We start from the raw sequence: 23,657 nt of genomic DNA on the forward strand, positions 1-23,657 counted from the left end.
AAGATTACTTCAGTTCGCTCCTAGCATGAAATCTCATTAACTGGTTTTACTTAGTTGCCAGAAGTTCATGTCTTTAAATTGCAGGGAAATAATGTGTCTTTTTTTAATTTATCTTCATGGACAATGAACATAAAATGTAATGCAGAGCAATTATGAAGGAGAATAACAACCCTTTTTATTGGCAACAATAGGCTTTAATTCTGTAAATTAACATGGCAATTTGATACAGATACATTTAGCCAAGAGTTACAATACTGAACAATGTTGTAGTCTCTCATTCAACTTTAAAATTATAGGGAAGCTATAAGAAAAAATGCCACAGCCCTTGCTTTAAGACTTTTCACTTCAAAAAAAAAAAAAAAAGTACTTAATAATAGGCTGAGTCAATGCAAAGACAAGTGCCATTACGGGATTCTTCCGTTTCATGTACTGCATTTGACAAAGTTATTTTAGACACATTCAGGCCTAACTTAAAAACATTGACAAAACAATGAAAGTGTGCAGATAGTCTGGCCAGCAGTAAGTTTTACGTCAATGATGCAATATTAAATTATCTGTCTCTTTAAAAGGCACGTTTCTTTAGATCATTGTAAAATTCAGCTTCTGTGGTTCGTCAATATATGTAAATGTAGAAGCATTCAGTAAAATAATTATTTTACTGTGCTTGTGCTTTAACAACACAGCTGTATTGGAAAACTCCACCCCACAAATCATACAGTGAAGCTATCAAGGTACAGGGCATAACCTGGAGATTAATGACTAACAAGTGGGAGATGACATTCTAACAATGACTAATTCAAGTCAGCCATTAATTCTAAGAATATGTCCTGCGCTGAGGTCATTATTGCTGCTGCAGGTAAGATGAAGAGTTTTAAAAAAAAACCCAGTAATTTATCAGTGGTGTACATAAGAGTTGAAACTGCAAGTTATTCCCAGACAATACCTTTTATCTTAACCAGTTTTTAGATCACCTCTCAAAATTTATAAACAATATAACTCGTAAAATTTCTCATTAAATTGGTATGCAAGTTTTAGTTCTGAAACTGACAAACCTGGCATCTAAAAATCCAATTCACTCCAAAAAAAATCTACTTTGTAAGTACATCATATTAATATTTGTAACATTATTTGCTAGTTCAAATCAAACAGGGCTTACAAGGAACTGCCACTGTTTCATTATTCAAACCCATCATTTGTACTCAAGTCCCGTGATTCTCCATGGTTTAAGACAAAGAAGTCTTCTTCTTTCAAGCCGTATCTTTCAAGAGCTTCATTCAGTTTAACTGGAGGATCCAAGTAATACTGGAAAAATAAGAATAATATGAGGGAAAAGATAAAATTGCAGCATTTGGGGAAAAAAAGAGCATCACTGCTCTAAACAAGAAATGATTTACATTTTAAACATCTAAAAAGGGGGTAGGGAGGAAGGGTATTTGTCAAATTAAAATGGTTGGTTTCATTTTCAGTTTTTAAGCGATAAAAATGATGATTTGCAGTTGTAGAGTAACTAGCAAGGCACAACCTATCATCCAAAATTCAGTTGTCTTCAACGTATGGAGCTAGATCCCTGAGAAGCAGAAACACAGCAAGAGGAGGCAGGGTGAGCAGGGCAGCAGATGGCGCCTTCTCTCGTTTAGTAAAACAAAGGTGTCAGCTTTACTGTTTAAAAACTAGTGCCATCTCAGTGGAGTCCCCCTGAAGTTACTTCATTGTATTTGGTACATTTCAGAAAAGACATCATCAGGGAGAAATCATCCATTTTTTGTGCTTCTAAATAGACAGTAGCTTTAGTACTGTGGGCACTAGCGACACAGCTTATTAGGAGCGTCACGTGTAGAAAATGTTACATCCGAGTCAAAGAAAACTTGACCTGTCAGGTGAACATAGCTAACAGCATCAGGACTGAGTTACAAGACAAAGCGGTGCAACTGATGCAAAGACAAAGTTGAAAAACAGCTACCAGACAAGGAGCATCAAAGTAGATGTAGACACTTCTTTTTCACTGCATTTTTAGTCACTGTGAAGGTACCTGGGTAACATGCTTATTAGATCTGGGGACTTGGAGGGGGGAGAGTAAAAAAGAAAAAAAAAAATTTAAAAAAATCATCAACTCAGAATAATTCAGGGTTTTTTTTACATTCTTGCTGGTATTTAACTGTGAATCAACTATTAAAAATACTATTCAATTTATTTACTAGACAGATGTTATTAATACATACTGTATTGACCTACAGGCACACAATTCTTACTGTCTCCAAGTGATGCACCGCTGAGTTTACTTTTCTTATTGCACGTGTCCCCACTTTTCATGTTCCTCAGCTTTTGGGTATCAGAAATCCTCCACATTTGTTTCAATAACTCTGTACTTTCAAATTAATCTTAACCACAGAAATATTTTATGTAATTGGTTATGAAAACCTAAGCATTGTTTTGAACTGCAGTACGTATAGTAACAACTTTTCACTCATACAAAGTTTACATTTTAAGTATACATGTACAGATACATAGGTTAAACTGCAAAAGCAAAGCTTCACTAACGACTCTGTACTCAGGGAATCTGAATGCCTGTGTAGTGTTGAAATTTACCTCGTTTGCTAAAGCAAAGGTCCCCCAATGAATTGCTACAGACTTCTTTGCTTGAACATCAATATGGATTCTTACTGCTTCTTCAGGATCCACATGCTGGTATTTCATAAACCACCTACCAAAACATAAAGTAAATTTTTTTGTGTCACCTAATTCAGTGCAAGATTTTTTTCCTTACTTTCATTGGGTAAGTTTCAAAGAATCTAAAAAAAAAAAAAAACCCCAAAAAACCAAACACCGCTCACCTAATCAAAAAAATTATGAAGCATGTATGTCTGAACAACATACAGAACACTCAAAATCAACAAGCTGGAATATACCAACATACCCACAAAACAGCAGTTCAGGTATTTCACTCCCCTTTTCAAACATTTTTTTTCTTAACTATACTTTTAATAGGATAAGGACATATTACTGGTGCCTTGGAGCATTAAGGCCACAGATTCAAATCCATCCCTGAAAAAATTTTATGCTAGCAGCACGCACCAAGAAGTGCGTGCTTCAGAAGATAGCCTAAGGGAACAGTGGTAAAGCAATTCTTGAAAGATACCAGGTTTTTACCACATTACTCTGATGCCTATCTTCCCTTCCCAGCCTATAACATCCTTTGCTTCCAGCATTATATGAGCGTTATCATCTAAAAGTTTAGATACCCCATCGTAAGCAGGATACAGATGCCTAAACAAACAGATCTTTCATACTCTATAAAGGATTCATCTTTATCTCCAGATAAGTTGCAAAAACAGCATAAAGACTGAAGTAAGAGAAAAGCACAGCAAATTGCATGCTCCTAAATGGGTTGGATCAAGTGATGCTATTTCAGAAAAAAAGCCACAAAGTAATTCCAGATTTTTACTCAATATTTTGCATGGAAGAAAGTCAGCTGATTCATCCTTGCTGTGCTTAGGACTGAAGAAAGAACTCTTCAAGAACATCGCACATACACAGGCAAGCATCCCAGGCATTTCAGCTCCATCTTCCAATTGCCTGCTTGTTTTTTTGTCATTCATGTCCTTTTGCCTCAGCAATTTCCTTCTTTTGCCTCTATACTCTATTGAATATTCTTAATAGAGTATACCTACAGTTGTCACTTCTGGGTGTATTTTTTTTGTCATCGGTATATAATTTCATTTATGTATTTTGAACAAACTTTGATTTTCATACCTTGGCTCATAAGCTCCAATGGGGATGGCTGCGAGATCGAAAGGTCCAAACCTTTTACCTATCTGTTCAAAAGCAACACAATATCCAGTATCTCCTGAAAAGAAAAACCTATTCCAAGGTCCCAAGACAGACCAGCTGCCCCAAAGAACCTTGTTATCATCTGTCGCAGTCCTTTTGCACCAATGTTGAGAAGGGGTGAAGACAAAAGTTACTGCGTCGTGACCAGGGACGCAGTTCTCTTCCCACCAATCCAGTTCAATCACGTTCTCACAACCACATCTCTGCATCCAGTCCAAGAGCCCCAGGGGCACAAACCAGCGCAGCTCACTCCCAAAGCGTTCATTTAAACTCGTGACAGTGTTGTAGTCCAAATGATCATAATGGGTGTGGCTGATCATGACTGCATCGATTTTGGGGAGCTGCTGTACTGTGCATGGAGGTCCTCGGAAGCGCTTGGGACCCACCAGCTGGGTAGGGGAAGCTCGCTGGCTGAAGATTGGGTCAGTAAGAAATACAAGTTCATCCATTTCCACCATAACCGAGGCATGTCCCAACCACGTGACTCGCATACCAGTTCCTGTCTTCCCAGCAAGTTCCGGCTTTTGGACGAAGTAAGGTTTTAACACTGGAAGTTCTTTATCGAGTTCCTAGCAAAAAAGAACACAATATGCATGAGAGATTTCAGAATGTACTTGGCCGTGGAACAAAAGCTGCATACAAGGCACAAATCATACAGTCAAGACTTGCACTTGTTATACTTTTAGGCAGAGAACTGCCACACACAACAGATGCCTTTTTAATGACCATTTTCCCAGCTCCTCCCTCCTAATTTAATCTTAGGTTTTTGCAATCTTTTCACTTCTCTGTTGAGAGAAGAGAGACTGGAAGGCACTAACAGCACCCTGGGAAAGGCTTGTTAATCAGCTGGCCTTCCCCGACCTGGAAAAGAATATATATATACACACACTGTTACTGTAACAAATGCTCAAGTTTAGCTTGTGCAACTAAATGATCCCCTAAGTCCTAGCACAAGTAAGTCACAAACCCACAGATGAAAGAGAATGCCGTGTTCCCAACAGCACTCCACAAAAGCTCTGTTCTGTTAGCGTTTAGCAGACCCTCTCTCTCTGCCCATTACATACAGAAGCAGCACACGGAGGTTAACCTCGCTTGGCTAATGTTAGCTTTTATAATTCTCACTTCCCATCCTGCCAATAATTCAATGAACGTTCGTAAAACACAAACTCATTTTTAAGATGGGACCCTAAGACACTTAGCCATGCTTCTCGTGATTTATTGAAGCCTTCAAGGTAATTAAAGTTTAATTATTACTGAATAAATCGCTATACTGATCTCCCTGTATGTTCAGGATGCAGTCCCATGAATGACTTCAAATCAACCTAAATCCATACTCCTGTGTAAAAACGTTATGGAAACCTTCCCCACCTCCCCTCTTGTTCGGCAGTCCCCACTCAAGTCTGACGGGTCAGAGAAGTGATCCAGCTGAACTTTAATCCAGAGGAGAAAAATAGACAGCTTTCAGCTCGATCAGCTTCCAAAACTGACTCTATGTGGAGCCTCAAGTTGGCACAAAGGAGGACATGGCTGTACATTATCTACTGACACTCATCGTCCAGCCTCCACTCATTCTCTCAATTTGAACCGGAGTTCCGTTCTTCACTGCAGTTTGGTTGAGATGCTTATGCAGAAGTGTTAGTTGCAGTAAATAAGAGTTTTCCTATTTAAAAAAAACCCCACCAAACAAAAAGTCTTCTTGGAGTTCCTGACCATCTCCAGCTCTGCCACAGTGTAGCTAAGGCTCTCCTCCCAAACAGTTCTCGTCTGAACCCCTCACATCACTTGAGAAGGATTTTCCTGTGTTGGGCAGCTTCTGCAGACTCCTGACACTTCTCTCCCTGGTAATCACAGATGTTCCAACACTTCAGCTTCCTAGTCAAGTTTTCCCTGTCATGGTTGCTGCTCCCATTCTCTAGGTCTAGGAGAGGAGATCAGTGCTGTCAGCAAGCTTATACAGAGCCGACTTACTGCTCCCTTAAAAGCCCAGCTGATGCTGTGACAGTTTAGGAGTCTAGGATTTCCCTTGCTAAAACAGTCCCAACAGCTTCAGGAAAGTTAATTTCTCCACAATATTTTATTGATTTGGAGGGTATATGTTGGGGGAAAACACACACACCTCTACCCCCTGCAATTCTACTGTAAGTAATAAAATATTCATGAAATTGCTTTTTCTGAGAGCTAATGGACAAGACATCTACTGCAAAAGTTTCATGACTGTCTCCAGGAATGAGAAATAGATAACCTTCTATAAAGCTGAATATAAGGTTAGTACAATACAATCACTTAATTCATACAGGAATAAACAAAGTATGAGTATTAGACTGAGACAAACTGCTGCTTCTCCAAGAAAGAAGCATAATTTCCTTTATTACATTCTAAGTAGGTGGGAACAACACTGGCAGCAGCAATCTGAACCACAGAGAGTGTTATATTGTGACATTTCAATTAAACAAAAAAAAAAAAAAAAAAGGAAGAGTCACAAAACTAACATAATACTCAAAAATGGAAATTAGGACAGCCCACCAAATTACACGTGGTTAAGTCCACAAATCAGATTATATCAAAGAAATTAAACTCAGATATGAAATAATTGTCATAATGCAATTTAGGTTGGTAAGTACATTTTTTTATGGAAAATGTTCTTTTTGAGTAGTGTTTTTAGAGGTAGACTACAAATTATTCTGGGAACTCTAAATGAATCCATTTTATTTTTGCTGACATTTGACACAAACTAGTTTTTAAAATTAGCATCATGCAATATTAATAAACAATACTAAATGGATGAAGAACTGGCTAATTGGTAGATGTGACCAATGAGTTCTTAACGGGGACTCAAACATATTGTACTCGTTTTGGCTGGGATAGGGTTAATTTTCTTCCTAGTAGCTGCTGTGGTGCTATGTTTTGGATTTGTGTGAAAACAGTGTTGATAACAGACTGATGTTTTAGCTATTGCTGAACAGTGCTTACACTGCATCAAAGCCAGTAGGCTGGGGGTGCGTGAGAAACTGGGAGGAGACCCAGCTGGGACAACTGACCAAAGGGATATTCCACACCATATGACATCATGCTCAGCAATAAAAGCTGGGGGAAGGAGGAGGAAGAGGGGATGTTCGGAGTGATGGTGTTTGTCTTCTCAAGTAACCATTACGCATGATGGAGCCCTGCTTTCCTGGAGATGGGTGAACACCTGCCTGCCGATTGGAAGGAGTGAATGAGTTTCTTACTTTGCTTTGCTTGTGCATCCAGCTTTTGCTTTACCTATTAAACTGCCTTTATCTCAACCCACGAGTTTTCGTACTTTTGCCCTTCCAATTCTCTTCCTCATCCCACTGGGCGGGGAGTGAGCGAGCGGCTGTGTGGGGCTGAGCTGCCTGCTGGGGTAAAACCACGACACGTGCGCCTATTAAAGGCTTTACAGGGATGTCACTAGGATAGACACTGTTAAGTATTGCGAATAGTTGATTTAAAGGTAGAACTAATACAAGGCATTTGTGAAGGACACACAGACAGAAGACTGATTAAATAAAGAGTAGCACAGTTTCGAACAACTGGTATCCTGACCTATGTAAATGGAATTCTGTGAACAGAAGTTCAAGGCAAACCAAGAGCACAAAGGCAGTGTAACTCAGAAAGCACGGACTCTGTATGAGATCTACAGGTTTGTGATACACAGGCCTCTGACCCAAATCAATGATTCTTCAGAGGATGAGAACAGAAATCAGGCATTTTGCTGAGCTATCATAGTAAATCACACAGGGGAATAGCTAAAGAAATTAAATCTCAGTGCACATGTTTTGTGTTTGGGGTTGTTTGGTTTTTTTTTTAATATTTTAAAAAAGTATGCTAAAATCCCCAGAATTACCTTTTTAAAGCAATAAAGACTCATAAGACTTCAAACTAAAACACAAGTTCTATTGACAGTATAATTCATATGAAATTCTTTAAAACTCATACAACAGAATAAAACAACATAATGAATGAAACACATAATCTTATGGAACTTTTATCCTGCTATAGTACATTCTGTTCTCTGCCAGACTAACCAGAAACATCTTAATACTACAAGAATTATAACAGATCTTTGAAATATGGAATTAATGTCAAATCAGCTACCAAGAGAAGCAAAATGTGCCTAATACTGTCTTATCTTCATCGCTGGAGTAATACAAAAATTCTTCGTGCTGTGTCCCTTCCCCCTCCCACGTTCTTCTTTCCTTCCTAATGCAAAGCAAGAAGAAACACGTGACGGGCTTTGGTAAGACTAGCTAATCAGCTTAGGATTTTTTGGTGCTTAGTGCATACTGGAATACCACTGGATTTTGCAGAAATGAGAACAATCTAAATTGTTGATCCAACAACTAATAATTAAAGACACTCCAACAGCACTGAAAAAAGTTATTAATAAAGCCTGTAATGAAAATATGAGAAGTCTATGCATTCTGGATAATGACATAGGTTTGTTGTGAAGGCATGATTATAATACATATAGCTTTTACAGAGTGAAGTACATATCCTGGATAATATGCTTTTTTTCTTTTTTACATATGCAAAGCACTTGGTACAGATAAACTGAACCTCCCCAGCATAGCAGGGCATCACTAGGCCAACTCAATGTGGAAATTGAAGTAGGAGTCTGCTCAAAGGACATGCTATCTAGCAGTGCTAAATAACGTATGGAGCCCTTAGTCTGAATTTTAAACAAGCTCAGAAATGCTTTACAGGCTGATTTAGGTGTGGAACAAACATAGCTGGAACAAGCATCAAAATGGCTGAGAACTCAAGAAGTGCATTTCATTGATCCCTATCTAGGGTTTTTTATTTCTGATTTACTTCACTGAACTCCTGAATAATTGCAGGCACTTAATTAAAAAATTTCATATGCAAAGCAATAAAATTAGTCCGAAATGAATCCCAACCTAGTGAGAGAGACAGCTTTACAACTGGTACAGTGTAGATTTCTTTGTAATCATCCTTTATTGCAGGAATAATCTGTAAATTAAAGGAGAGCGCTGCAGCTCTCCAGTGCCATCAGAGAGCTGTATGTTCTGCACTCCGTAGCACACCTTAGCGCTGCCTTCTAGGTGCGTCAGTCACTAACCAGGTTTCTGACTGGTGCTGGCAAGATACGAAGCCTATTGCACACATACGGAATAGGGCAGCAGTCAAAGGCAATTGAGAACGCCAAGATGTGAATTTTACACAAATGTGGCCAAAGTATAATGCAGCACACTGCCTAGAAAGCTATACACACTGAGGCACAACCATTGTTACTACTACAAGGTGCAGATAATGTCTAGAAGCAGGACACCAAATTTAAAACAGTAAATTGCTGGAAGGGATCCCAAGATCGACATAGGTTTGCTGTGCTTCTTTCTTAAGTCAAATTATTATTATTATAGAACAATTATAGCCAAGATTATTTCTCCCTTAAACATGTTCCATGCCACATAGCCTTAAAGAAATCCCCAAACCTCTGACCATCATGTGTTACTAAGTAACACAGCTTTCCTGTCCATAAAGCTGACCAAATTCCTTCCTTCACAGGTAATTTGCATAAGATAAAAACAAAAAGTGTAAGCTCTCTGCTGAATACTGACTGTGAGGTTTACAGCTTGTGCATGCCTTCTGGGATGCTTAAAAGCATTATTAACACCTATTTGTTCAAAAATGCTTTCCCTGGCTGTGCACCCTGCAGCACAGCTTTTCCAAAGTGCAGTCAACACATTAGAAAATACACTGAGAAGTAATCCTAACTGTCAAAACATCATAACACTTGTTGTGGTCACAAAGATAATCCGTGGCTTTCCAGTATCCATGACTCTTCATGGAAAAGAAGCTTCTCTCAGCGGTTGCTTCCCCCACCTCCTTCTTCATATACAATACCTGACAGAAGCAATACACCGAGAACAAATAACAGTGTTTCCCAGTAAACTGGCACTGTACCTTTAGTATTTCAGTACAAATACTTGCTGAGATTAGTTTTAACATATGGATTTTTTTCTCCTGGTGTACTCAAACAGAAAAACGTAGATTTGCAAACACTTCCATAAGTAAATGACAGCAACTATTTATTACATTTTTATGAAAAAAGATGTAATGTATGTAGAAAATGGCAGTCTGGAAAAAAAAAAAGATGGCAAAATTTTTATAAAGAGATATGCCACCGCTATTTCATGCAATATGAATGACGTTAGCAGTATGCTTCATAAGGCAACACCTATTAAAAAGGAAAGAGTGTAACTGTAGTTCATGACTGAGCTAGGGGGCCATTTTTGTTGTTTTTGTAAATATAAACCAAGCTGGATAAATCAAAGGGCGTGGAACTAATAGAAAGAAAGAAAAAAAGAGGCAGAATGTATTAACCTACCTTTTGAAAAGAATAAAGTGATAATAAAATCAGAAAAACAAGACTTAGAAAAGTCTCCAAAAGATGCCTAATAAGTATTAGTTAGAAACTGCCCTATTTTATTGATTAGAGCAGAGGTAAAAGCAGTTTAAATCAAGAATAGAAAACATGCAAGTATTTACCTGCTTTGAGCATGGCACATTGCTGTTATTTTTTTCCATGAGGGACCATTTCAAAATATTTGGCAAGGTTGGTGATTTCCATGTTGGCCATGGGTTGACAAATTTCCCATCTTTGCCTCTCTTTGATTTAGTTACATCCTCTTCTAATCTGTAGTCCAGCCTGAAGCTTTTCCTGGAGGTCCTGGAAGAATCGCTGCCCCTGGAACCTCGACCCGAATTCTGACGTTTCCTCACTGCTTCTTTAGGGTACTGGTTACACGCAGTCAAAGGCTGCTCTTCATCTGTTTTCTTATCCATATCTTTTTGAGAAGAACTAAAATAAATTTTAAATTCATTAATCTTTTCTTGGACTAACATCGACATTCATAAGATTGAATATTCTTACACACATTAGAAACAAGCCTGCCCTTCTCACTTTATGATCTACTGTATTTTCTCCTCAACAAAATAGGCTTTTAAAACAGTTGCTATTACACAAAAGACTTCAGAAACGTGCTGTGGCAAGCAGACGTGAGGTCTCTTTGTAGTTCAGGCAGAATTTTACTCCCGGTACGCACAGCTTCAGATACTAACACTATTATCTACCAACTGCAAGAGTGAGGGGGGAGGGTTCCTTCATTTACATTTTGGAAGAATACTAAGTTCCCCCTGAAACTTATGACATTTGGTGCCTGATGTAATACGATCCTGCAAACCTGTCCAAGAGACACTGGAACTATACAGTACCTTAGGATTTGCCTATATAGTGACTTTGTTTTGTAGTAAGAGCAGCAACCTCATGTAGCATTAATAACACATTACCTCTACCAACAAGATGCACATACACACAGAAAAGTCAGAACACAAAAAACGTTTGGTTCTATTTCCTATTTTGTCCAAAACGCAGGAAAAGCTTATTGTAATAACAGTAAAAGTAACTGTTTCAAATACAATTTTGATACAAATTTAACTGAACTGACTAGCAAAAGGCCACAGAAAATTGGAATATCTCAAATAAATAATGGCTGCAGTGTCTGTTCTTAATTCCACTAAAAAATGTAAAAAAGTGAGAAAATAACTAAGAAAAGCTTATTTCTATAAAGTCACAATTCTGGGGCGTTTCTTAGAAAACTGCAAACTCAGTAGTCAGAGTCTCTTATCCCAAACTGCACTTGAAGTGTCGCAGAGTTTAGGACTATGGAGTCCTATCGATCTCATTACATCCAAGGTAGAAAACCCAAATATCCCTACTTTATTTAAAAAGTTGCTGAAGCAATTCAGTTGAAGCTAAAGCTTAAGTTTCTATATTTACTTTCAACATTTTGGGTGAAAGTAAATATAACGTTCTGACTTTTTTTTTTTTTTAAATAGGTTGCTATTTTAAAGAGTGCACAACTTTCTGGTACTTACAAACTCTACCTGATAAAAACTAGTAGATGTCACCAAAGATGTCATCAAAAAAGACGACCAGTAATGAACAGATAGCATGATATGCTGCTTAGGTGCAGGAATAATTTTTAATAACAAATTGTGAAGTTTGTCCTATGGAAAACTCTCCACGACATGTTTTAGCCTATCTACTATTATCATTAACTCAGATGTACTCAAACTTTAGCTTGTACTCATACGAGAAGCATTAGGCTGACGTACCAAAGCTGGTCCGCTCAAACAACATTTTCAGAGAACAGAATTAAAGCCCACAGTTTTCTTGGAAATTGCGTAACTCACTGTGCCCCTCATAAGTTCACAATTACAGGGAAAAAGAAATATATTGTCACTGCAACATTACAGCTAAGATTTTACATGCATATAAGATGTGTTATCAAATTGAACCCAAATGCATTTACTGGTGATGCTAACTTCAAATGGAGAGCCTGTCCCTGCTATTTCAACAGCAACCACTTACTAAGCAGAAAGTGTGGTGTCAGTTGCAAAGACATGACAATTGATAAATATTGTGAAATATTCTTAACAAAATAACCATTATTTTGTCATACAGTAGACATTAAATATTAACACATTAAAATTCACTTCTGATAAAGAAGCATGGACAATATTCAGGAAACGTTGCTGATATATTTTTTTGATAAACAGTACCCTTGGTCATAATCTTGTTTTGATGTAATTCCTTTTAATTCTATTTTCCCTGGAGTTTTACTGAAATGACTCCATTTATGTGTTTTCTATTTAGCCATAATATACCTTATCTGCATCATAATTTCAGTTTAACTGTTGATACTCCTAGGCTTTTTTCTCTATTCCACTAAACATTTACTAGAATCAGCCTTCAATGGAACAGCCACCCAACTTCTCTGTGTCATTTTAAGAAGACATAAATGGTGATAAAAAGAATCACTGCTACAAAAAGGCAGACAGAATACCCAAAAAACTGTAATGGATATTTTAACTGTTACTTTAACTTACGAGGGGTTTGGGTTTTTTTCTTGGCATTCCTCAAAGAGCATTTTCAATGCAAAGTCAGCTTATTAATTTAGCAAAGCACACAGACACAGCATAAAACATCTGCTCTTCTAGAAAGCATCATGAAAACAAATCACAAAAGTTTAATCAGATAGGTTTATATCAGATAGTTTAATTCCAGGAAATTCTTCTGTTAACATCTCAGATGTCTGATTTTAAATATATATAACTACCATAATTATTGTTCCTACAAGACATTTTATATTAGAGACCAGAGTGCCTAAGGTTTTATTTTTAAGTTTCTGTTTATCTATTCATTCATCTCTAAAATAGGTGAATTCTACTTTTGCTTAAATTTTCATATAAACTTTTGATCTTATTCTGAAAGTATAAACCTCTAAGGGAAGTAGGAACCAACTACGCTGATTAAACAAAGACAATGCCAAAGCATTTAAGGCACTGCAGGTATCTGTCTGCCAACATATTTTCCACATGATGCACATACATTACTTTCATTAGTATTCCATAAGCAACCAAAGGGAGAAAAGACCTCGGTGCTCACAGAATACTTTAAACTCTTTTACATGCATGAGAAAGGGACATATTTACAAACAATTAACTGACAAAAGTATTCTGATGAACTGTAGATTTCTTTGAAGTATTAATCTTGCCAGTTCATTTCCCTTTCAACTGATAAAATATATACAAGAACATGCATGGAATACAGTAAAAGAAATCTGATTTTTCTTATTTTAAAAAATGGTAAACAATCATTTCTTGAAAGCCAGCAATCATTAGCTTAAAATAAAACTCGAGCAGTTATTAGTCCAAGGAGATTTTTACCCTTTTGCAAAAGAAAGCCTCTACATACAAGGAAATTTGACAGGTATATTTTAAATATTAGAAAATACCCAATCAGGAGTGAGTTGATTTTTCATCCAGCTTTCCTGAATTCATCCCCCAAGAAAAACAATAGCTTAGCACTTGAGAAATAAACTTAAGCACTGGATTGCCAGCCAAATTATAAGCAATTGAGACACCAAAATCAAACTGGAGTAGAGTTCTGTTCACTTAGGAGGGCCAGGGGTCATGTCCTTGGTGAATATTTGTTCTTGTGAGGTTCCACAAGAAAGAACCTCTTTCTTAACAAATGGAAACCATCCCTCGGGGTGAGGCGACACCCCCAAACAAGGGCAAGTGGATTGCCACCACCTGTAAGAGGGGCTCAGGCAGGACGCAACAGGGTCACCTTCTCTGTGCTCAGAGATACTTTACTGTTTCAACTGAATTCAGAAAAGGAAAAGGACCAAGACATAGAAACTATTGAAAGAGACCATTAGTCATCCCAAATCCACAAGGCCAGACGGTTCTCTAGGCAGAACACCAGCACTGTCTGATGAATAGGATGAAGCCTAACATGAATCAAAATGCAGAGCTCGCATAACTGGTTTTCCAGCACCAAATAAGAAGGGGCCCCTGGTAATCCACAAAGCAAGAGAGAAGTTGTACATCAGGCAGGACATGGCACAGAAAACCTGTGTCTTATGTCCCAATAAACAGGCTTACACCTGTAAACAGCTTGGGAGGGGCAGGGGGAAAATAGCCTTTAGGACAACAAGTTTGGGGTCAATTGTTTATATAAGCAATGCTAAAATAACCAAAAACTTGGATACAAATATTTTGGCTTTAAGTCTCTTGTTTATTTAGGAAAATAATTAAAAGTTTAGTTAAACATTTTAATACTTTCTCTTTCTGTTCCAAAAGAAGGTTGGAAACAGGATATATTAACGTTACAAGAAGCACTGTCATTAAAATTTTTCTTCTTAAATGCTCTTTTTAAACACTGCAGAGCTTCAAGCCAAATTATTTTAACTTTATTTGAAGAATAAATGCATCAACATAAAATCTATTGTGTTGAGTCTTCACCTTTTTGACCCAGTCTCCTCCAACATCCACTACTCCACAGTGTAGTGACCATCCATAACTGAAACAGATGTAGTTCCCCCTACTAAGCATACAGCTATGCACAGACATGCTACTAACCATGAAGTCTGGCAGAACAGATTTATCCTTATTTTTTACATAGAAATGTGGTCCTTACTTAACAAATTCATAAGCCAGAAAGTTTAAGAAATTTATTATGAAGCTATGGTTTACTGGAACCCAACAACATCCACAAAACTTCACACTTACCTTGCAAACATACCATAGCTTTCCAAATATCCTTAATTTTCTCTTATTTTTGAAGAAACAAGTCTGGTTCATTTCTAATCGCTGTCTCTCTGTACAGACTACATCCAGAACTGGGCTGCACTATACGTCACCTAAAAGGGACAGCACACAATTCCTAGCAAACTTATTTGGGTTGTGCTTCATCATGCCACTGTAGCCTTATCAAAGCAAGAATCTGAGCTTTCTGCAAGCCATGTACTGCTACAAAACTTGGAAGTTTTCTTTCAACATGTGTATTGTTTTTAAGACTGCAAAAAGTACACTTTTTGGCTTGAAACTAAAAAAAGATTTCAGCTAAAAGGTAGGGTATTTGCAAACACTAGGGAGCATACAAGTAATTTTTGAAAAAAGCCTCCCACACACTCAACTATCAAACAACTGCCAGCTAAGTTTTGGCTGTGCTTTTATTTCTCCTTCAGGTCTGAAATTGTCTGCTCTAATTAATGAACAGTTTGACACTGGAAAATTCTGACTGCATTTAAACTTTTATTGTGCAGTACTTCAGGCTGTTCATCATACCACTGCAGTCTTATAAAAGCAAGAACCTGAGATTTCTGCAAACCATATACTGCTACGCAACTCGGAAGTTTTCTTTCACTGTACATATTGTTTTATGACTGCAACACTAGTTGCAACAGCAATTATTCCAGACACTCCTGGTCTTAGGATTTCATGCAAAGAAGACCTCTCAAGCTTGCAACTAGTTGCTCTATAAATACTTCTATTATTTGAGATTTCCCATTAAAAGTTGCAAGCAAGAACAAGCAGTGCAGAAATTTCCATTCACATTATTTGATATTTTAACAGCCAGCTTGGGATTCTGTGTGATGTCCTATTTCCATGTTTTGCAAACATCCACAACGCAAAAAATCCACGCTAGTACAGCCTTCTTCCATTCCTGGATGCACCCATTTCACAGCATAGCTACAGGCTGCCAGCCCAGTTCTCCTCTGTTCTCAACAGATCTGAAAGTATCCTGACTCTACACTGATCTTGCGTACCGTTCAAGAAAGATGAATAACTGTTGGTAACAGAAATAGCTCTCTTCATAAACAACCTCATAGAATTAGCATGAATCCTTTGCCATTCTTACCTAGTTTTGAGGATCGACAGTAAAACAAAGCAAAGTTTTATTTAGACATAACAGAGAAAAAAAATTTAGTTACAAATAAAACAAGTGTGAAGCATCTACCCATGGTCATCTGTTGCTAGGCATATTCTTACAACAACTATATTACTTAAGCAGACACCACCATAAGCCAACCTATTTCTGCCCTCATTACTCCCCTAGGCTTGCCAAAACAAACATTTGTGTCCACATCCTGAATTAGCTCAAGAAACTGATCTACCTGATAGTCACTTCTTACCTTCCCATCCCCTAGACAAGCGCTTAATTTTCACCTGCATCACTGTGTAACCATGCAAGTGTTTATACCAACAAACTGGCTAGGACAGGGAAGGGTGAGAACAGGAATATACTGTTGTAAACAAAAACCACTTATGCCAGTGCTGCTATAAAAAAAGTAATTCATTAAATACCCTCCATTTAGAATTCACTCAGTGTAGCTCAGTTACATACACTACCAAGTGAGGTTCAATGATTCCCTCTACCCTTAATATATTTCATTTTCAATCTATTCCCTAGCCAAGGTTTCATTCACATTTAATACTGATGCTGCTTAAACTCTCCATCTGCCTCCTCCGGGAGTGACGTTTCATAGTATAACAAAGCAAATTCGATAGCTATCTACCACCCAAAAGGCAGCCCACTCCCGTTACTACACATTCCAACCTCTACTTTCCTGGCATTAATCAGGGGAACTAAACCAACAGAAAGCTATTCATCATCATTCCGAGTGCTTATCAGCTACACCCTTATATGCCTCTGGATACAAATGTAAATAGGCTTTAGAGTCAGGTCCATCAGTAGTACCTGGAGCCAGCTATTTCTCAACCCTGGTTTAAATCTGGTCAGCTATGGGTATTGTACTAACTTCATGAATATGCCTCTTCCTAGAACTGAGATAATACATAACTATTTTCCCTTTGTTTCCAGGTGCCCCAGCTGACTGTCCCTGTCCAATATGAGCAGTTTGTAGTCCCCAACCATGTTTATTAATTTTATTTAATAGTATAGATTTTTTCTGTTACATGCACATTCTGTTTAGGTTATGATTGTTGATAGGACAGTACTTGTCCATATGGACCACACATATTAACAGAGATGACAGACCCAGTAGCCAATTTTTTTAGCTACACAGGCCTATTAAAATAAGTTATTTCCCTCTCTACCCTCATCTTTTACTGCAGTCTTGAATCAAAGTATCCAGGAGTTGGCATGTGGCCACCACATTTAAAAGAGCAGCCTAGACTATCATGATTAAGCACCAGAGCAGTGTAATTTTGTGCTATTGCTGAAACAGTCACCAAAGGAAAGCAGGAGTCAGTTTTCCCTACACCAGCACATAAAGTGCTTTAGTTTGCTCTCTCTGAACAACTAATTTCATGTGACTAGTTAACGTATAGGGAAGAATGCTGGAAACACAGAAGCTGGAATGAAAAGTTTCTTACCTGCAGGCTGACAACATACAGAAGCAAGGTTTGTGCGTTACAGCTGCATTATGGTAAGCAAGACAGTAACTGGATCACAAATTAAATGCAGACAATTTTTAAAATCAACAGAAAAATAAGAGAAGATAGCACACGCACGCAGATGAGCAAATAATCCTGGATGCCAACAGCAACAATAATCTCCACTGATGGCCCTTCACACTTCTACAGAATTTCAATAAAGCTTTTCCAAAAGAGCAAACACAAACTTGTACCAACCCAGCTACAAAATCTGGACCCCAACTTTAGTGTTCTGGCAGCAGCTCCACTCCTGTAAGTATTTACACACACGAATAGTTCATTAGTTTCAGTTGACCTACTGATGTGACAGCAGTTAATAACAGATGCAAACCTTTCCAGGATGGGGTTTCCTGTTAGAAAAAACAACCAAATTTTAAAGTTTAGCATTTACAAACACACTTCAGCCACTCCCATGAGTTAACAGCCTACGCATCATAGGTTTAATATTGTAAGTTATTATGTAATGTTGAAGCTGTTAGCACAGGTTTTTCTTAACTAAAATGAGGTTTTAAAATATTACAAGCTCGCACTCTGGCCTGAGGGTAAAGGTTTCCCGTCTAACATCTTAGTCCATTAGATATGACTAAAACCAAATACTACTACACATAATGAAACTAAGGCTCCACTTGACCATACTACGGTAGAAATCTGATTTCCTTTGTAGCACATGGCCACAGAGGCAAGGTTAAGAACTGTTTTCATTAAAGTGCATAGAAATCGTGTTAAAACCTTGATCCATAAGATCCACGTGGCAAAGCAGGATCTGAAGCAGTTCATTTATAATCAACTCTGGTACTTTTATGTCTGCAACTACGCAACTGCTATCTCTGCCTCATTAAGTAAACCTTTTAATTTTCTTTTTCCTTTTTTCTCCATGCCAGAAAGGAACAAACTCCTATGCAAACTTTCTCTAGTCACACTGAGAATAAACCTTTAAAACCCTATAAAACCTCAGTTGTCCAGGAAGTGCAGAAACACCCAAGCACTAAACCAGTTTTTATTTTTAAGTTAATACACAGTCATACAATCTTGTTTATATACATATATAAATGCTTGTCTATTTGATTCCCTCTCTTCAGTTCAAAGTCCAAGCACGTAGACCCAATGTAATTTATCTGCAATATAAAAGTATTTACCTAAATCATTTCTAAACCTAATTAGTTTTCAACATAAGCTCAACTTTTGCTTGCCCCAACAACATTCTCTCTACCTCTGTCTGTGTTTGCATGTATGTACACACACCCCATAGATATATGGATTTTATAAAACCATTTATAATATTTGACCTCAAATGTATTGAAATCCAAACAAATAATTTCCAGGTCAGTTAAGATAAAGAAAGTAGAAGGGTTTTTTTGTTGAAAAATATGCTTTTCTTGAATGCATCTGTTGAAAGACCTTTCACATGAGTTAAGGTAGAAGGTCTTCAGCTTTTCCAAATAGAAAAGTATCAATTGCCCAAAACTTCATACTGGAAAGCCAGAAAGCATATGTGATACAGCACCCTTACAGTTCTTTAACTGAAACATAGCCATTAAAAGAAATTACAAGTGGTAGAACACCAGACACAGCAAAACACAAATACCCAAGGAAACCAGAAACATGACAACACATTAACATTTTTCATTACAATCCTTTTTTCTGTATACAACCAGCCTTCTACTCTACCCCCACGATTCTAGATTATGTCTCTTCGTGTACCCTAAATGAAATGCAAAGTGCTTTGGTTGTTAGTCAACAACAAAAGTGTTAATATTAAAAGTTGTTTGGTTTGTTGTTTTTTTTTTTCCTTAAGGAAGAGTCAAGGCACATTCCAACACAAATGTGAGCCATCTAGTAATTTTCTAGGCACCATTCTAAATATGTAGGTGTTTTAAGGAGACAGCGTGTTTCATTTAAAGACATCTACATAGACACACATAAACAACTTGTTATTGCCACAATCTCGTTACCAGAAACAGCTGAACCTCCCTGAAACCCTCTCTCAAAAAACAGTCCACAGCATGGGAGACTTCCATCTAAACAACTGAAACTATTTCCTAATATTATAAGCAATAAACTCCAAAATCCTATCATTAGCCTTACTCAGCATACAGTAGCACTACCAGCTCCATGTCTTACAGGTCTTACACAAGAAAAATCTCTAGAAATACATCTTGATATACATTCCTTACCACTTGACTTTTCACTCACACCACATCTTATCAAACCTTGTTTTTCACAGCAGACACAAGGGCAGCAAAATGTTTTCATAGCGTCCCTTTGTAATGCCCAACGCTCTTTGCTGAATAGCTTTGTAAGGTTTATCTGCTTGGACGCAGTTGTATGCTATTCAAACCCGATTCACCCTTCTTTATACAGCTGCTACCTACTAAGATATTACACGCAAACAGTAAATAACATGTAACTTCTTTCCTAGATTTTCTAAAAACATTCAAACCAAGTGCAACACCTAGTTTACAGAAAAACCTGTCTTACTCAAAGCTGCATTCAGACACAGGATGACCAAGTGATTTACCATGGTCCTGGCTCTGAGCGTATTAGAAGCAGGACCCTGATTACAGTGCTAGACAGCATACTGCAAGCTACTTACAGCAACTAACTGAAAAAAATTAAAGTGAGATCAGGAAGGGATTCATAGATGTGACCAAAGGAAAAAAAATAATTTCACAGCAGGTATTACATATAAAGGCACTAATTAACATGGCAGCATTTCCATTTTTCTCACCACAGACAAAACAATTGCCTTCCCATTTGCAGAAAAGAATTTAAAAGCTATTTCTGAACGGAGAATTAGCAGTTTTGGTTCAATCTTGAGCTTATAAAGGCTGAGGAAATAGCAGATTTCTTCTGAGGTAATTCCTCAAATCTACTTAGATAATACAAGTGAAAATAATAATAATAATGTATTGCTTACTTTTTAAAAGTCTGCAGATTGGTCTTGATTTGGGCCAAGCTGAAGCCCAATTAACTGTTACTTATATTTGAACAGTTTCATCCCTTACTTCCTCCTCTCCTGAACGTGTCCTCTCCATCACAGCGAGTGAATCAGACAGGGCTTTCCAATCTCCAGGTATTCAAAATTCCTATTACTTTTTTTTGTAATAGGTATTTCAATTTCAGATCATTTTGGGCATTGCTAAAGTAACAGTTGCAATAACTCTTGCATTAATAAGATAAAGATCTTATTTCTTCTTGTCTTCCTGAAAGTCTTACCTACAAAAAGAATCAGGCTTCCTACTTTATAACTAATAAAGCTGCTACTATGAATTAAAAAAATACATGACTCTTTTCAAGACCCTCTTGCTGGAAAACAGAAGTGATTTTCCTGTCACTGTCTTTAATTTTTGATGCCACTTTAGTCGGTGTAGCTTGAAAGATAAAGAAAAAATACCTAAGTACGAATAGTACTTTCCTTTAAAACTGAAAGCTTGCTTCAGAATGGCCATTTAACGAATAGAAGAGTAAGAAATCATAATTATCACTAGAAAAAATATTTCTGCAGAAGTTTAACATGAACTTAACCGCATGCCGTCAAGACATTCAACAAATACTTTCCCTAAATCCTTATTAAAGATAATTGCCGATCATTGAGATTATCTGACTGAACTAATTACATTAAATGACTTTGTTAATATCTTCCACTTCGCACTACACAACGCAACAAAACGCTCGCGATAACCGTCTGTTCGTGCCTCCTCTTGAAAAGAAAACATTCCCTAAACCGTCAATACCATGAGGCGTATTTTTTTTTCTTACAGGCGATTATGTAACTTGTTTCTTTCTGAGCGCTACTGCAGCACGTTTTACTGACAACTTACAGGAGACGAAAGCACTGCCGGCGGGGGGGCGGGGAGAAGGTAGGACTTGTTCTTCCAGGATTTCTTTTACCGATGTGAAAGGATCTCCCGCCCCAGCCGTTTTCGAAGCAGGCACTACTCGGGGTCTGTCACCGACCACCGCGGCATCTTCGGGGGCGACCCGCCCGCTCCCGGGCAGGGGCATCGCGCTCCCGCGCTGCGCCAGCGCCGCAGCCAGCCTGCGCCTGCCTCGGGGCCGAGCCGCGCAGGGGACAGCCGCCTCGCACAGCTCCTCCCCGGCCAGCAGCCAGCGCTCGGCGGCCCCACGCACCTCGCCCACCGCCTAACTTTTCCGAGCGGACTCCGGCGCTCGTTCTGCCCCGTTGCCGCCGGTGGGGCTCCCAGCCCCGCTCCCCACCGCCTCTCCCAGCGGCTCAGCCGGGTCCCCCCCTCCTCACCCGGCGGGACCCCGGTACCGTATCTCCAGCAAGCCCCGCTGCCGCGCTCGGAGCAGGTGCGCAGCGCTGCGCTGCTCCCGCTCCCCTTCCCGGCCGCCAGCCCGGCTTTGAAGGCGTCAGGTCGGGCAGGTGCCTCTCCTTCGGACGGGCACGGGGCGGGAGCCGCCGCTCGGCTCGGTCCCTCCCTGCCCACAGGAAAGCGCGGGGGCAGCAACCCCCCACCCCCGGAGCGCTGCCTGCCGCCGGAGAGCCGCTCACCTCCCGCGCTGCTGCTGCTGCTGCCCCTGAGGAGTCTCGTCCTCCTCCTCCTCCTCCTCCTCCATGGTGCCGCTCCACCCCCTCCGCGGCGGCTCCCCGGCTCTCCAGCAGGAGCCCTTGAACGGCTGCGGCTTCCCACCTGACCAGCCCGCCACTGAGGGCAGCGCGGCGAGCTGTAGGCAGCAGCTCCACAGCGCCCTGCTTCTCGCCATGGCGCGGCGGGGCTGCGAGGGCTGACCGGCGGCGGGCCGCCGGGCGGCGCGTTAGCAAGATGGCGGTGGGGGGGCCGGCGGCGGGGGAGCCGCAGCGGCCGGACGCCCTCGGGCCCCGAGCCATGGCGGGGCAGCGTCAGGGCCGCCAGCACGTCGCTGCCGGGGGAGGCTGGGCTGCTCGTCGGTACGGGGGAAAGGGAAGCGCTTGGCTCTGCTCCTGGCCGCCTCCGAGGGCTGGTAGGCGCTGCCCACAGCCCCATGTGGGAGCACGAGCAGGCTCTGACCACTGTGGTGAAAAGTTTCTTAGACCCGGTTTTCTCGGGAAGCTGAAGCAGTGCCGCCATCGCCGGGGGGTACCGGCACTCACGGGAGCTGCGGCGCCCGGGTGAGGCCACACATGGCCGCCGCCCCCCTCCCGCAGAGCATCCCGCCTCGCCGGCCCCTGTGTCCCCGTAGTCATCTCCCTACGTTAGGAAGTTAAAACTCGTGCCCAAGGTTCTTCACGTGCTGGATTACAGCCACCGCCTCACCCCCTGTTTACGCCTGTGAGTAGTTCATACGCGACTCCAGCCGATGGGATGGGAGGTGAGGTATTTTGGGGCACCCAATCCAGAGGAATTACGTTCTTAGAAATAAATATGTATTTTATTAATCTTTCCTTACCTCCTTAAGCAGATAATACAATGGAAGGTAAAGGACAAAGCTATGCAGCTGTGATGTGGAAAAAAATATAGCAGCAATGTGCAATCTAAGACTATCTGGAGCTCTGGTAACACATTTATGTACGTTTTATCTTGAAGCTCAGGAATGGATGTCCAGTTTATTAGTGAAGAAATCTTACCTATGTTAGGAGGCCAAGTTCTCAAGGTAGGTCTTGGGAGACTAGAAACATGAGCCTTACTCTTATCATTAATCTATCATTGTCTTAGTCTCTGTAAGGTAGAGGAAGGATAATGCTACCAAGTTATCTTGTTCTGTATGAGGAAGACAGGTATGTATTTGTTGCTTACAGTCAGGCACATTTGCTGTGGAAAATCCTAGTTTATTTCTTACTTCTGGCTCTTCTCACCTGACATTTTCTGATCATGTCATCTCCTGTCAGTATGTCTAACACTAAGGCCAGTTTAGCAATGACTTTTACTCATACACTACTAAACACAAATCTATATCGATTGAAGTTATTTCTACTATTACTTTATGGAATCTAAGACCTGCTTAATGAGTTAGATGGTAAAACTGCTCTCCATAGCTCTGGTCAATGCCCATTAACAGTTAGTAATAATTAGTGCCTACAATAGAAATTTGTG

The 23,657-nt window shown here is 39.6% G+C and overlaps 1 protein-coding gene across 2 annotated transcripts; it reads right to left on the bottom strand.

Annotated features, from left to right (window-relative positions):
* Positions 1–94: 94 nt before the first annotated feature.
* Positions 95–22,364, bottom strand: NAPEPLD (N-acyl phosphatidylethanolamine phospholipase D). Of its 2 annotated transcripts, none has more exons than XM_068400804.1 (5): positions 22,139–22,364; positions 10,360–10,672; positions 3,751–4,397; positions 2,587–2,701; positions 95–1,302 (listed from the first exon to the last, which is right to left on the bottom strand). In XM_068400804.1, exons 1-5 carry the CDS (start codon positions 22,348–22,350, stop codon positions 1,177–1,179), a joined length of 1,413 nt encoding a protein of 470 aa, XP_068256905.1. In that variant the 5' UTR covers positions 22,351–22,364; the 3' UTR covers positions 95–1,176. The 2 variants fall into 2 exon arrangements, with proteins under 2 accessions (XP_068256905.1, XP_068256906.1); XM_068400805.1 differs by lacking the exon at positions 22,139–22,364 and adding an exon at positions 21,444–21,523.
* Between the last annotated feature and the right edge of the window lie 1,293 nt (positions 22,365–23,657).

Source organism: Nyctibius grandis, chromosome 5 (genome assembly GCF_013368605.1).
Source record: "Nyctibius grandis isolate bNycGra1 chromosome 5, bNycGra1.pri, whole genome shotgun sequence".
Taxonomy (NCBI): Eukaryota; Metazoa; Chordata; class Aves; order Nyctibiiformes; family Nyctibiidae; genus Nyctibius; species Nyctibius grandis.